The 15,304-nt window shown below is 43.5% G+C and overlaps 2 protein-coding genes across 9 annotated transcripts in view; one reads left to right on the top strand and one right to left on the bottom strand.

Moving 5' to 3' along the window:
• Positions 1-11,324, top strand: part of TCP11L1 (t-complex 11 like 1) — a 30,197-nt gene extending 18,873 nt beyond the window's left edge. For 6 of the 8 annotated variants that reach the window (XM_011000525.3, XM_064492467.1, XM_031459835.2 and 3 more), the window contains 4 exons: positions 1-197; positions 2,944-3,125; positions 4,842-5,014; positions 7,539-11,324. In XM_011000525.3, coding sequence (XP_010998827.1) covers positions 1-197; positions 2,944-3,125; positions 4,842-5,014; positions 7,539-7,741 — 755 coding nt within the window. In that variant the 3' untranslated portion in view covers positions 7,742-11,324. Of the gene's footprint in view, positions 198-2,943; positions 3,126-4,224; positions 4,820-4,841; positions 5,015-7,538 lie in introns of those variants that run through there. The other 2 variants (XM_031459836.2, XM_064492468.1) reach the window with 2 other exon arrangements.
• Positions 11,325-14,037: 2,713 nt separating this feature from the next.
• The window catches only part of CSTF3 (cleavage stimulation factor subunit 3), a 62,019-nt gene continuing 60,752 nt past the window's right edge, over positions 14,038-15,304 (bottom strand). Inside the window, exons 20-21 of the mRNA XM_011000510.3 lie at positions 15,184-15,244; positions 14,038-14,749 (exon numbers count right to left, since the gene is read on the bottom strand). Of these exons, the coding sequence (XP_010998812.1) occupies positions 14,547-14,749; positions 15,184-15,244 (264 nt within the window). The 3' untranslated portion in view covers positions 14,038-14,546. The remainder of the gene's footprint in view (positions 14,750-15,183; positions 15,245-15,304) is intronic.

The following is a 15,304-nucleotide window of genomic DNA, read 5'->3' as shown; positions in this document are numbered from 1 at the left end:
ATTCCCTGGACTTTGTTACCCAGTGGCTGGAAGAGGCCGCAGATGACCTTCTGAGTCAGAAGTATAAGAATGCCCTGCCGGCTGGGGAAGGGGCCGCTGGCTCTGGGGACGGTCCCAGTCCAGATCCTGTTGAAGTCCAGAATTATGCATACCTGATGCTTCTAAAATGGGACCACCTCCACAGACCTTTCCCTGAAGTAGGTGCTCCAGGGCAATATGACTGCTCGTGTCTTTTTCTGCTGTTGAACTTTTAAAAAATAATAGTTTTGTTACAATTTACATACTAGAAAATTTTCCCTTTCGAGTTGTACAATTTATTGGTTTTTAGTAGATTCGTAGAATTGTGCGACTGTTACACTGTTTAATTTCAGAACAGTTTCATCTCCCCAGAAAGAAACCCTGTACCCATTAGCAGTCACTACCCATCTGCTCTCCTCCCATCCCTGGCAACCATTAGTCTCCTTTCTGTCTGTATGGATTTGGCCTATTCTGGACTTTTTGTATAAATGGAATCATGCAATATTGGCCTTTTGTGTCTTACTTCTTATAAGCATGAAGTTCATCCATGTTGTAGCATGTATCAGTACTTCATTCCTTTTTTTTTGTAGTTTTTGCGTGTGTGTGTGTGGTAAAATGTATATATATAACATAAACATTACCATTGTGTGTGGTAAAATGTATATATATAACATAAACATTACCATTTTTAAGTGTACAGTTGAGTGGCATTAAGTACATTCACATTGCTGTGCAGCCATCACTACCAACCTTACAGGACTTTTCCATCTTCACAAATTGAAACTCGGTACCCTTTAAACACTAGCTCCTCATTCCTCCCTCCCCCACCTCCTGTCAGCCACCCTTCTGCTCTGTGTCTCTGAACTTGACTACTCTGGGTGCCTCATATGGGTCAAATCACACAGTGTTTGTCCTTTGTGTCTGGCTTAGTTCACTTAGCGTAACATTTTCAGGGTTCCTCCAAGTTGTATGTGTCAGCATTTCTTTTCTTTTTAAGGCTGAATAATATTCCATTGTATGGCTCTACCACATTTTGCTTTATTCACTCATCAGTTGATGGATACTTGGGTTGTTTGCACTTTTGGGCTCCTGTGAATTGGGCTGCTCTGAAAAACTGTGTGCAAGGTTTTGTGTGGACCTGTGTTTCCCGTTCTCTTGGGTATGTACCTAGGATTAGATGCTGGGTCACAGAGTGACTCTTGAGTTTCATTCGGAGGAACTGCCAGACTGTTTTCCAAGCAGCTACCTCATTTTACAGTCCCACCAGCCGTGTATGGGGCTTCCAATGTGTGCTGCTGAACTTCTGTTTTACTCATCTCTATAAAAACCATAACAGTGATGTTGCTTTTCAGTTTTATCTAAAGAACCTTGTTCCTCGTCCATGCAGAGCAATATTTTTTCCTTTGTAAATTTTTCACAACAAGTACTTCTCACTACGGGAGTCCTTTAAGGAGATGACCGGCAAGGGATTCCCCTGGCAAATAGCTGGTTTGGCATCTGGACTCTCCCTTTGTATTGAGGGCATTCAGTCTTCTTGCCTCTAGCCTCAGATCCCGCTACTTCTCTAAATTTCTTTCTCATCTAAGTTCCTTATTTTTCCTGTCAAGACGTAAAAAGTCTAAGGTTTCACCTCATGCCTCTGAGTTCCTGTTTTGTGCCAGAGGAGGCTCTGAAGAGAGTGTTGAAGTGGGGGTGGAGGGGCTCCTGAAACAGTGACATGCTCCCCCCTCCCTCCGGAGACATTTAACAAATAGCCGGGGTGGGGGGGGGGGGTAGTGGTGTCTTCACTGGGCACAGATGGCTACTCTCGGAATTGATCCTTGGAAATCTTTTATATCCTGAACCCAAGTATTGCATACTATTTGGAGGCCACAAAGCAAGGATGCTGTGTAACAAAGTGAAGTCAAAAAAGAGATGGTGAAGCCTCTCTGTTTAACAGAAGAGGCGTCTCAGCCTTCAAAACTGCTTTTTACATCTTAGGGAGAATTCTGCTAAGATCCCATGTTGTTAAAGGCTTGATTTCATGTGTTAGTTTCTTTATAGCAAAGCCAGCCCTTAAAAGTTTGTCTGATTAACCTGTGAAAACTCAGATCAGCAGTCATGTCTCCTCAGCCTTTGCACTGCCCTTGCCTTCTCCGCACACAGGGGACTTTGGCCTGCAGTACCCGGGCTGTCTTTAACAACGGGGGACCCAGTTGTGGAAATTCACTCACTGGCTGCTTCCCAGGTGGCGTTGGGTCATCTCTGTCATTCCTGCTTTTTCTGCTTATCATTTAATTTTTTCTTTATTCACTCACCAGTTCTTGAGAGCCTCCTTTGTGCTAGCTGCTGAGGGGAGACTGAGGTGAAGAAGTGTATTTCTCCCTCGCTCCCTCCGGTGCCCTGGATGGGGCGACTGGCTGTCTGGCTTGTGCAGGGCTGGGAGCGGGAGTGGGGAGGGGTGGTTCACAGGACTTGGGAGTTTCAGTTTTTAAACCAGGACGCTCCCGGGAAAACGGGGACGAGTTGGTCATCCTCGCTTTGTCCCTCATTACTCTCCCCATCTAATGATCTAACTCCTGTTTGCCGAGTGTTTGCTCTGCCAGCCACTTTATATACTAGGTCTTTTTTCATCTTTAAAACAGCCCGGTGAAATAGGAATCACCGTTTTCCGCAGGGCTCAGAGTTTGAGGAAACCTGCATGAGGTTATGCTATTAAATGACGAAGTCTGGATTTGCACCCAGTCTGTCTATGTTTCTAAGGAAGAAGGGGCTCTGAGACGGGAGGAAAATTCCCACGTAGCTCCCTGATGACTGGCTCTGAAAGGACTGGGAAATCCTGAGGGGAATTTCTGAGGCCTGTGTGGGGACTGTGGCCCCACCGCCCCCTGCTGGCCGCAGCCCAAACCTACACCTCAGAGATGATTTCTATTTAACTCGTTGCAGACAGTTTTGATGGACCATTCTCGCTTCCAAGAGCTTCAACTGCAGTTGGAGCAACTGGCCGTCCTGGGGGCTGTGTTGCTGGTCACGTTCAGCATGGCAGCCCCAGGAATTTCCAGCCGGGCTGACTTTGCTGAGAAACTGAAGATGTTTGTGAAGATCCTACTCACAGATATGCATCTGCCGTAAGTGGCCGAGAGCTGTGGAGGGAGTGGGAGGCAGCATGTGGGAGAGGGAAGGCTGGAGCAGAGGTCTCCTGGTGCAAGGCGGAACCCGAGCCTCCCTCTAGGGACTGACAGGGAACCTGGCTCTCCAGCGTCCTTTGCCCCAGCAGAATTTATTCAAGGTTATATGGTCAAAGTCAGAATCAACTCTAGGGTTGATTAACAAGGCTCTAGGACAGTGGCTTTCAAATGTTTGTGACCAGGATGCACAGAAGGAAATTGATCTTCCAGGGTGACCTTGTGCACACTTCAACACACATGCAAATGAAATAAAAACGTGTGTGAAACTTATGCAGCTATGCTTAATGCTTCCTGATATTTCCATTCTATTCTTGTTCCATTAAAACAAACTAACAAACAAAAAAACCCAGTGAATTACTTTCACAACCAACCAGCAGTTTGGTCAACACAGCCCTAGGGAAAGGTCAAATAAGAAACAAGCTGTGTTCCTCCAGTGCTGTATGAGTGTGATTAAAGTGTTCTGCCCTTCGCACATTCCTCAGAGACATTTTGAGCTGGGTGTAAGTGGATTATTCATCAACCAGCACTAATGCACACTTGTGTGTGGGCAGCTGCTCTGCTGCTCCTGCGTTGAAATCAGATTAGGTGACTTACGTGCTTTCCAGCATATAGAATATTTTTGAGTGATTCTAAATTAACACTGTATCTGACGAAGTCCAACTCAGAGTATTCTTCAGGGAGAGTGTCCCCAAACATTCTCCTCCTGACGAAGTGGAGGAATTGACAGCTGAGGTTGCGCGAAGCGTGCGTGTATTCAGTGTGGGGAAGGCCGTGTCCACGAGTTGTGACCTGGGGTTCAGTAGTCTTGACTCGTGCCTGGAGGGTGTTTGCTGAGGCGAGGCCTGGCCTGAGGCCCTTGCACAAGTGTGGCCTTCGGCTGTTACCAGGTCCCCCTCCAGTAGAACTGCTCAGTCAAAGCTACTGAGGAGGGGGCCTGACTGGAGCTTCCTTGGGAGGCCAGCCCTGCTCTGTCATGTGCACCCTGGCCCAGCAGTGAGTCCCGGGGCTCGCATGTATGCTCCTGCTCATTCTACCGTAGGAAGGATCTCGATCCAGGACAAAGGCAATTGCCTCCTCATACAATATCCACCAGCACGAGGTCTCCCCTCAGAGACTCTAGGAGAGCCCGGGAGCCCCAGGAAATCGAGGTGCTCATTTTGTTAACTTTCAGATCTCAATTTTGTTTATTCTTTGAAAGTAGTTAATGCACTGTGTCTCAAAACCCAAAAGGGACAAAGTGGCATTCAGTGAAAGGAGTCTCTCCCACTCTGTCCCACGGCCGCCACATTTCCGGTTTCTCATGTATTGCTCTGGCCATGTCCGGGATAGTCTTAAGTCATTTCCAGGCTTATTTCACCACGCAGGTGCAGCAAGAAGTTGGCTTTTAGATTGTTAGTCCTGGTGTAATCTGAGCCCTCCCCTAACCCACTGTTCTTTCTAGCAGAGAGAGATGGGGAGAGGGAAAGGCCCCTGAGTCAGGTGGACACAGTCTGAGAGGTTCGGGTCAGGGAAGAGATCACAGTTTTCCCTTTGAACACATCAGTCCAGGAGTTGGTTGTCGTGACTCTTCTTGGGCTGGGGTTGGTGAGTGAGTGGAGGTGCGCTTTGTTCATAGACCCTTTCTTCCCTGGCTTCTCCTTCCCTTCTCTGCTCAAGCTCCTTCCATCTGGAGGATGCCCTGACTACCGTCGGGGAGAAAGTCTGCCTGGAGGTGAGCAGCTGCCTCTCCCTGTGCGGGTTCAGCCCCCTCACCACGGACAAGGAGGCCGTGCTCAAGGGCCAGGTCCACGCCGTGGCCAGTCCCGACAACCCCATCCGCAGGATCGTGGGTACGTCTGGGGGAAGCAGGACCAGGGATGTGCCCGCCGAGGGGCTGGTGGACGGGCCCCTCTGAGGAAGTTAGAGGGCTTTGGATGGATGATGAGTGCTGACAGGTGGGGAGAGTGATCAGTCACAACAGTGCTGTTAGGGCCACCTTAGGGTTTGCGCAAGTGACCAGGCAGTCATCACTGTTTTAGGACTCTGGCTTTGGAATCACAGGTCTTGGGTCAAAAGCCTGCTCCAGCTCTGTGAAGCAATGGAAAATGTACGTAGTGGTCTCTGCCGCTGGTTCCTGGCACAGAGCTCCTAAATCCTTTGGAATTTCCTGGGTGATGGGAGTATCTTCTGTTCTGAGGAGGTGGCTCTTGACAGGCTCCTGGAGGGGCCAGAGATTCCTGGTCACCAGAAGGACCAGGCTATGGTTAGAAGCTTGTACCTTTCAGCCCTACCCTCCATTCTCCAGAGAGAGGAGAGGGACTGGAAATGCCTATGTGATGAAGCCTTCACAAAAATTCTGAAAGTACAGGGTCTGGAGGGCTTCTGGGTTGGTGAACACATCCATGTCACGGGAGGGTGGTGCACCCCAGCTCCACAAGAGCAGACAGTCTTGCTCTCAGGACTCTCCCCAACGTCACCCTGTAATGTCTTCTGACTGACTGTGTATCCTTTACCATATCCTTTATTATATAATTAACTGGTAAACCTAACTAAGGACGTGTTTCCCTGAGTTCTGTGAGCTGTTCTAGTAAATCATCAAGACCCAAGGGAGAGGATGTCACGGGAACTTCCAGTTTGTGGACAAGCCACATGGAAGTTGTGGGTGACCTGCTCCTTGTGATTGGCATCTGGAGTCAGGTGGGGCGGTCTTGTGAGCCTGAGCTCTTAACCTGTGGGAGCTGACACGATCTCCAGGTAGTGTCAGAATTGAGTAAAATTGTGGGACACCCAGCTGGTGTCACAGAATTGCTTAGTGTGGGAACCTGTCTGCCCCAGATCTGGAGTCAGAGCGGTTTGAACGTGTAGTAGCGTGAGTCAGGGAGAAGCATAGCTTTAGCACAGGACTGTGTAGCTTGAGCAGGTGACATGATATTTGAGTTTCCTCATTTCTAAAAAGGGGGTGATACCACCAGCTGCAGGGTTGCTGAGAGGGCTGCAGGTGAGGGTATGCGAAGTGCTTGCGGCAGTACCCCGCAGCACTTAGTAAGGACTCAGTAATGAGGCGCAGTTATTAAACCTGTTACTCTGCGAGCAGTCACTTTCCATCATCACAGCAGTCGCACTGTGAAACCTGTTCACTGGTTGATCAATCTAATCTAATACTTAATTTTTAAAATTATCATAATTTAATTTTGAAGTCCCTCTGCAACTTCTTTATGAAGTCAGATAGGTGTTCAAATTATAAGTAATGAAAAGTTAGGCTGCAGGCAAGAGCAGAGTGATCTGTGGTTATCGGGTTCTAGGTTGGGAGTAGAGGCTGAACCAGTGACATGGGTTTGCTTCTAATACTATGACTTTTTAAAATTCTTAAGTAATGTTTTATGAAAAAAGAGTTACAGTCTCTTGAGCGGAGCCCCCTGATGTTGCAGGGCCCACAGACCATCCAGATCAATGTTGTCGACCCAGGCAGGATGCAGAATAGTGCGGTGGAGGGACCACTGACTCCCAGGCTGCTCCTGTCCTGCCATCTCGGCGGTTCAGTCACAGCCAGTTACAGCGTGTTACTGGGGTCCAAAGGGTGAAAGTCAGTTGTACCTGAGAAGGTTCCATAGGGCATGAGGTTGGGCATGAAGTTTGAAAAAGCTTATTCAATATAAATGTCCCTATTGCTTTTGTAATAAAATCTGCAAGGTGTGGTTTGCACACTTTTTTGGCAGATGAAGATACACAGGAGAGTGCAAAAATACCTTAGAGGGGAATGGACTGAAAAAAGCGTCAGCCTCATTATTCCCCAGAGGAGGGCAAGTTTACGATGCCCGCAGCTCCGTGGCCTTCCTTGTGGGCCTTAGAGAAGGAAGCTCATACTTCTTTCACGTGGGCTTAGTGGGAAAATCTAGATCACAAGCCAGGAGTGCGGGAACCTGTATTTCCTGCTCTATATTTTTCTTCCCACTTTTCATGTGATCTTCAACAATGGCTAACGTTGGGCTCAGTCTGTCTTGCTCTTCTGAGAGCAGAACCTGTCCGCCCATAGTCTCTCCTTACTCATTCACAAGCTTCTGCTTGCCTTCCGAGTGTATTTGGGGCTCTTCCTGGTGGCAGGTCTCAGGGCAGCGCTGTGCTGGGTTCTGGGGAGAGAGTGACAAACAAGATGAGCATGGTCCCACCTCATGAAATGAAACAGCCTGATGGAGGAAACATGACACATGGGATGAATGTTCAGAAGGTCAGGTGCTGTGGGTACCTGGCCTGGGGGTCTGGTCAGGTAAGACCTTCCTGAAACACTGATGTTTAAACTAAAAACTGAAGCATAAGTAGGAGTTTGTAAAGTCACCCTGACCAAGAAACAAACAGCTGCTTTCCTTTACATCACAGAGTCCCGAATCCTGACCTTCTTAGATGCCTACCTTGCCTCAGGTCATCAGAAGCCACTGCCCACAGCGCCGGGGGGATTGGGTCCGATTCAGAAAGAGCTGGAGGAAGTTGCCGTTAAATTTGCTCGCCTGGTCAACTACAACAAGATGGTCTTCAGTCCCTACTATGATGCAATCCTCAGTAAGATCCTCGTCAGGTCCTAACCGCTACGCGCCCTCTAGCGGCAGTGTGATCCGCTCAACTCAGAACACCTGTTCTTCACTGTAACGTTGCTTTGGAAAATGGCTATTTAGTACATTTCTGTTTAACAGCGCTGAATCCAAAAGGAAGACTATTGTGTGTATCACTGTTAAAAAAAGGCACTGAATTCTATTTTGAGGGTTCATATTTATGAGTGCAAGTTTACAAATCAAAGAAGCTTTTTGTTATCTTGGGTTTGGTAGGTGGCACTCAGGTTTTAACCGGTGGACTGTTGTGTGTCTCCACCCCAACTCTGTCCTGATTTGTAGCTGCCTGTCTCTCCCAGGAGCATCTGGGTCATTTTTCTCCCAGACACCTAAGAGTATCTGACAGCCACCCCAGAGTGAACGAAGCCAGGCCAAGAATGTGTTTAGACTCTTGTCCCCTCTTGAAAGGCTCCCCCCAGGTATTTTGTGTTAGAAGGACTCTATATAGTCTTACTGCCTTCCCCGACTCCCTCCCGCCTGCACAATTTATTGCTTTCTCCCTGCCTGGCCCAGTCAGAGCCCTAGAACCTTCTGTTTTAGAGGAGAGTTACTTGATTTTAAAAAGCTTACTCTTTTATACAGAATTACTCCTGAGCCTGGATGATAGCAGTCATGTTATGGAATACAGAGGAAGGAAAATTTGTTGACTTTTATGCCTTGGAAGTTAAAGAGGAATATTTTTTTTTAATATATGTCAGTGTAATATATAAGAAGACAAATGTCTGGAGTTTTTACTGAAAATTCACTGTGATACAATACACAGGTTTATTAACTGGATTCAAATTCCAGAATTAGATTTGAATGTTTTCAGATAAAATAGCATATGCTCACTTATTTCTTGGATAAAGAAGTCATAGAAAATCCTTGGGTTTTTTGAGCAGTGTTTATCAAGGAACTTCAGCGACCAGAATTCCTGACATATCCTGTGACTGAAAGGGTAGCTTGGGTCTCACGGATGACCTGTTCTGTTAAAAAAAATAAAATGTGTGCCTGTGTGTATTGTAGATGGGGACATGATATCCGAAACAGCCGTGAAGTTGTTGGAGCGATCTCTAACTGCAGGGACAGCAAGGCGTGCAGTCATGCAAGGAATTCCTACATTCAAGCTGATGAGGGGCGGGGCAGAGCAGAGGACAGGGTTGGAGAAACATTCACCGTGCAGACTGTGTAATGATACCAGGCTTCAGAGGAGTGAATGGTTATACTGGGAGGAATGGGACTTCACAAATTTGCTGCAGACTGTGCTCTCATATTTTTACTTGCTATCAGAAATGTCTGCAGGGTTACATGGTCAGAGGTCGTGTTGTTAAAGTTTAGACTCAAGGACAAATCGTCCCTGGTTTCATTGGAAGGGGATAAAGTTCAGGAAGCAGAACTTTGAAAGAACAAAATCACATCTTTCATGCGTATTCAGTGAGGTCACTTCTGGAGTTGTTCCTGGAGATCAGGTTGCTGTGTGGCAGCTGTGATGACTGGTTGTATAGTATGAGGTTCTGGGGGCAGCTCCCCCTCCTCCCCTCAGCCTTGGGGTATTTGGGTCCCCCCCCCCAACGGTGGGGGAGGAGCTTTACTCCAAAATATGCAGCGTGGGTCCCCACCTCCTGGAGTCTTTTTCCCTCAGTCTCAAAGGTTCTGCTTTCTTTTGTAAGAATTAACTCTTAGTAGATTTTTTTTTTTCCCTCGTGGGTTCCTACACGGACAGAATGGAATTTGGACTGTTTGAAAGCTTGATGCATACATAGCAGGGAGCCTCACAGACTTCCCGTGGCCCACGCTGCCTCAGTTCTGCTGCTAGAATTCTACAAAGGCCAGAGTGAAGGCGACAGAGTTCAGAATCACAGTATTCATATTGAATCATTTTGTTGTGGCTCTTTGAAGATAAGCGAGCTAGTTTTCTTCCTGGAATCTCGTAGGATTATCACTAAGGGCCAGGAAAACTCATTTAGTTCATTTAGTCACTCGGGAAATGTTCACTAAGCATCTGGTCGGAACTCCCCTCTACAGCTCTGCCTCCGAGACAGAATATCCTTCAGCATATAAATCATCCCTCAGAATTGAATTGGTTTTATATACTGCATACCGACTGGATTTGACGTGTTTTCGTGCCTAACTGATTCGTGGAAGACAAGTGTCTCTTATGAAGGTGCTTAGTTTATTTGGCATTAGGGTTTCACTGCATGTGGGCAGAACGGGGTGCCTAGAGAGTTGGGTCAGTATCAGCAGGTCCCTTAGATTTCTTTGATAGTCTCTTGAATGAATGAATGAGTGAGTGACTGTCCAGAGCAGTAACTGCTGCCTTGTCAGCTCTCAGTTGATTGGGTAGATTCTCAGTCTATGTGTTTTTTTTTTTTTTGAAAAATCTCATCACTTCTAAAGTAGGCTGTAAATGTGATTGTTTATGTAACCATATAACCCAACTATAAATATACTTCAGGTAAGAATCACACTGATGTCTTACTGATTAGCACAGTAGACAGGTGTACAGGAACTGCTTTCTCTGTGAAGGAAATTTATTAAAAAGTTTGACGTAATAGGCATATAACGTGCACATACTGGCTGACAGCTCTGAATGGATTATTTAGCAGTTCTGTTTTTGTGCCGGTGCTTATTTTAATTTCTCCAAAGCCTTAAGATCCCTGGGAATAGAGCAACCTACTTTCCTGGTGAGTTTCAAAGGGAGAGGCTCCGTGTTTGCTGTGTGATTTCCAGTGACCTTTTGGCATGCCCTGATTTATATGTATGTTTGTACCTCTCAAATTCCGGGCAGGGTGGTAGAGTGGAAAGTCTGGGAGCTGTCAAGAAACCAGAGTTCTGATCCCGTTTCTGTTACGTGATTAGTTGGGGACAAATCAGTACCTATTTCCAGTACCTATAAAATGAAAGGACTAGAATTTTCCTATAAGTGCCCTTCCAGTTTTGACTTTCTGTGGTAAATCTGACTGGAGCAACTTAAGTAGACTGCAGTAGGATTGTGCAGAAAGTTCCTGATTTAGAGGACTATCTGGGCTTTCCTTTGTTGCCTTCTTACAAGTTACGTGATGCTGAGTTAGTCATCCTCCCTTGGGCTCTGTATTTTCATCCATTAAATGGGAACACTCCTAACTCACACTTCCTGTGAGGATTAAATTTGATCATGGATGTTAGAATGCTTTGTACATGGAAAAGGACTACAGATTGCTTTGTTAGCAACAAAGGAGAGCATATAATCCTCTGCCTGTAGGTGCACATCTGTTATGATGAATTTGACTGTGGGTGCCCAGGCTCCCTTCAGGCAAGCACGTTTTACAGGCCTGTAGGGAAGGCGTTCCTCCTGTCCTGTCCAGAACTGTTATTTTCTTTTATCGTCTCTTCTGTACTAGACCTGCAATCTTACCTCTTCTTATCTGCACCCCAGTGATTTCTCCCCATTTCCAACTCTATATTATTTGAACTAAATGAACGTGTGAGAGAACAAATGAGTGGATGACTGGATGGTAGTGGATGGTGGGCTGTGAAACTCACATTAAAAGGCACTATTTCATTGAAAACATAATCTAAATAAAGAATTACAATGATGTTTGCCATTGTGTATTTATATTGGGTTTTGTGTTATGTACCTGTTTTAATGGATAGCCTTTTTCTTCACAGTATTCAAAGCAATTTCATGGGATCGGGGAGGGGAAAACCTTTAAGCCCCCGAACCTCTGTTAACCTATCAAATGTTCACTGATACTTTCAGAAAAAGCTGGAGTCCTAGAAATGTGTCAGAAACCTAACCAGGCAGAATTTTACTTAGCACTGTCCCCCATGTGGGCTTTCTGCCATACCTGCGTTGTCTTCTGAACTAATCTATGGGCCTGGTTTGATGGAATGTCACTTAATTTAGAAATCAGATGTGTTTGGAGTTAGTAGCAATAGTCAGATTTCACCATTTTTTTACATTTGTTTTATCTGAACTAAACATTGAGAAACTAAGTGCAACTTCTGACTTAAAAACAACCTTAAAATTGAAATAACACTCCTTTTTTTTATTTTCCTCTGTCTTTCTCATTCACGTTGTCTCTGCTTTTAAAAGTACTGTCTTCCACAAGCTTAAAGCAGAACTTTGGTCAGGGTTCAGGCAGAGAAGATTTAGTAATTTAATTGTTATTTTGGACTTTTATTCCCTGAGCCTGATAAACTAACACTTCTGTTGAATATTTAAGATTTTACTTAAATCAGTAATGGTACCTGAGTTTTGTTACTTGTATGAATCACCTTTCAAGACTTCTGAAATTTTTATTTACTAAAATAGAACTTTACTTGCTGAATGTCACAGTCAAGGAAGAACTACCAACTTTAATGAAATTTGCTTTGGGCATTGAAATGTAGAAGCCAAAATTTATGAACACGGTAATTATGATTTTACTATCATGTAAATGAACTCTTAGTTTTACATGTTAAGTACAGGCCAATAGAGGATTATAAAATTACCAAATAAATTAATAATTCTTGTCCAAGGTCAGTATGCTGACAAAAGTATTTTTTTCACTCTTTTTCAGTGGTACGGTTTGGTCAGTTTTACATTTACTAAGCAGCTATAACCTTTTACTTTGTGTGGCAACATAGATAAAACTTCTCATTTGGAATTTAGTGCTAAAGGCCAGTTTGATTTTTGTTTAGGAAGGATTTATGATCCTTAATTTGTATCCAATTCTAGAGTTGCTAGAATTGGGGAGATGGTGTCATTGTATTAAGAGGAAAGATATGGATGTCTTTTGGTAATTTCTCTGGGTCCAGCAATATGGATGTGAGAGTCCTTGGATGTGTAGGACTGGCTGTATGTACCATCCATGAGAGTTTGCACATCGATTTCCAAATGTAAGTTCAGATTTCTAACATCACGCTACTTGTTCAACTGTTTACACAAGGAAGTATCATACATTCAGACAACTAAAAATTCATAAAATATATATATATCAGATAGAACATTAGAAAATGTTTTCTTCTTAGCAAGAAATAATCCTTTTTAAGTTTAGAAGTCAGATAATTTCTAGGGGGAAAAAATCTTAGAAATAAATGCAGTAGGAGCAATACACACAATGGCATTAACAGTGCTCAGGAGCACATTTCACCATGGTGGGTTGGGTGTGTATGTGTGTGTATATGTGTTCTCTTTATTACAATACTTAAAAAAAAAAATCACTTTTTCATGCATATTCATGTGGCTTTATTTTGTCATTTATGGAAACACTATTACAGACCATTACAGGTGTTTGAAACCACTTTGTTTTCTTAACACTACCCAAAGGTAGCATGTCAAGAAAGATTCCGTATCTCCATTTTTTGAAGTCTCTGCTATATGATACTCCTTGTGCCTTTCAGATCGTTTTGTTGATGACTATGATATTTAAAAAAAAACTCACATTGCTTGAAAATGATACCTGAGACGATAAAATCTGAATTTGAGCCAGCTGACTTTGAGATTTTACTCAGCTTTATTGGGAAAACACTGAAAACATGCTTGTTGTCAACTTGTGTAAATATAACCTTGCTACATATAAGTTTATATAAAAAATGATCCAAGATGATAACCTTTTCCATTGTAAGTTTTATAGAAATATTTAAAGCTAATATTTAATCACACTTGAATTTAAATTCTAAATTGTGTACCCAGGATGTAAGATTGCCTGTAGCCCTAATACTTTGCCTCCTCTTTATTTCCTCCCTTATTTTTAGCTTCTATTCTGAATCACAATCCTTAGGCTTAACTAGTTTTCTGTCTAGTTTTCTAGAAGTGAGCAAGAGAAGATAGTGTTGCCAACAAAGAGCAAAACTTAATTCTGACTTAGTTTGCATGGTACACTTTTGCTCACTGTAATTAGATTTTGGTTCTTGGCTATACTTTTCTTTAATGCTATCTTTGTTTTAGCTCATGAAAAAAGTTCTTGAACATTGAGCACCTTTTGAAATGTATTTACCTGAGAGCAAGACAGTGAGTAGTTAAAGGAATTCCCACACTTATATTGCTTTTAAGAGATGAAAGAGAACATGCCTCAATCGCCTCATTTAATTTGGGGGAAATGCATTCATATGAGGATTTCTAAAATGTTTAATTTGCTTCTTAAAAATGGATCTCTCATGTTTTCAAATAGTAGCAAAAAAGACCAGTAAAGGACATACAGTTAAGTGTATATATGGTAAATAGGTGACTTTTCCTTACATTGTTGACATTTATTTTTAAACAAGTATTGGCTGAATAACGTAAGTAGCTATTTTAAATAAAATCTGAGTGAAAGTAGCAGGCGACATGACTTTTTTGAGATCCTTTTATTTTTTTAAAGGATTGTTTTAAAATTTTAAACTACAAAACCGACTCCGTACATTCTGCCATAAATAAAACAAACAATAAGGCAGGACTCTACATAAGCAAACCAAGAACTGTTGTTTTGAGAAAATGTGATAAAATGCCTTACAATCATAAGCCATCCAGTTTTTAAAATAAAACTGTTGAAAACTCACAAGTCTTCAAGTGGTACATACAAGACACCCTTGAAGAGGGAACAGAATGTGGTTCTGCTATTTCGTACTGTTCTCACATTTTCGAAAACCTAATTTTGCTTCGAGCATAGGTCTGTTCCAAATCCTGAAATTCACTTGGTTGGTTGGTTTTTCTCAAGAACCATATGATAGAGGCACCAATGACAATACAACTTTGTTTCCAAGAACCTTGTAACAAAGCATTGTCTCTTTTCAACATAGACTTAAGAGGCAAAAGGAATCCTGGCGAAGTTTTCTTTTAGAGGCAGGTTCTGCGCCTGCTTCACCGAATTCGCTTCTGCTGCCTTGCTCTGTAAATGTCATGAACTGGGGGAACGACAGCTCCTTTTTCCTCATCTTCATCTGAGTCCTCGTTGGGCCTTTTGACAGCCTTGGTGAGTACTGCATTACTTTCCACCGGGCCATTGCCTTCCACAGCCAGCTCCGGGGCTCCTCCAGTAATGATTCTCACAGCTTCTTCAACTGCTGTTGGAGCAAAACATAAAGGACCGTTGGAGGACGTTTAAAAGTACGCTGCTACGAAGGAATATGTATGTACTACTTTGAAGACTTAGTTAATTTTGTAGCCTACTATTAGCAAAGCATGGGCTAGTGCTACTGATACGAAATAGTTAAAGTAAAAGACAAAAAGGCTGCTGTTAAACATATTTTCATAAGCCAAATCTGAGTGTGTTCACATGAATAGAAAAGATAAGCTTTTGGTGACATTTTTCTTAGTAGAATTAGAATATGAATAGGCCTCTCTGTACATAGAGGGTTTGGATCCCTCCTAGGTTTTACTGTATTTCTGCAAGATGGCTAGCTGGTTTTGGAAACTTCAGTGGCAAAGGATGACAATCTCTCCTGCCTAGGAGACAACAATGTAAATTCCACTCTAAAAATGGAGCTTCATCACTTACTATTTGGTATCTTGCATCTTCGGAAAATTTCCATCAGTTCATCCACTTGTACAAAAGGACCCTATTTTGACACAAAGAAAATTTAATCCCCAATAATCTGACAAGTTAAAAGAGCCCTACT

Source organism: Camelus dromedarius, chromosome 12, assembly GCF_036321535.1.
Source record: "Camelus dromedarius isolate mCamDro1 chromosome 12, mCamDro1.pat, whole genome shotgun sequence".
In the NCBI taxonomy this organism is placed as follows: Eukaryota; Metazoa; Chordata; class Mammalia; order Artiodactyla; family Camelidae; genus Camelus; species Camelus dromedarius.
This window is presented reverse-complemented; position numbering and strand designations above follow the sequence as displayed.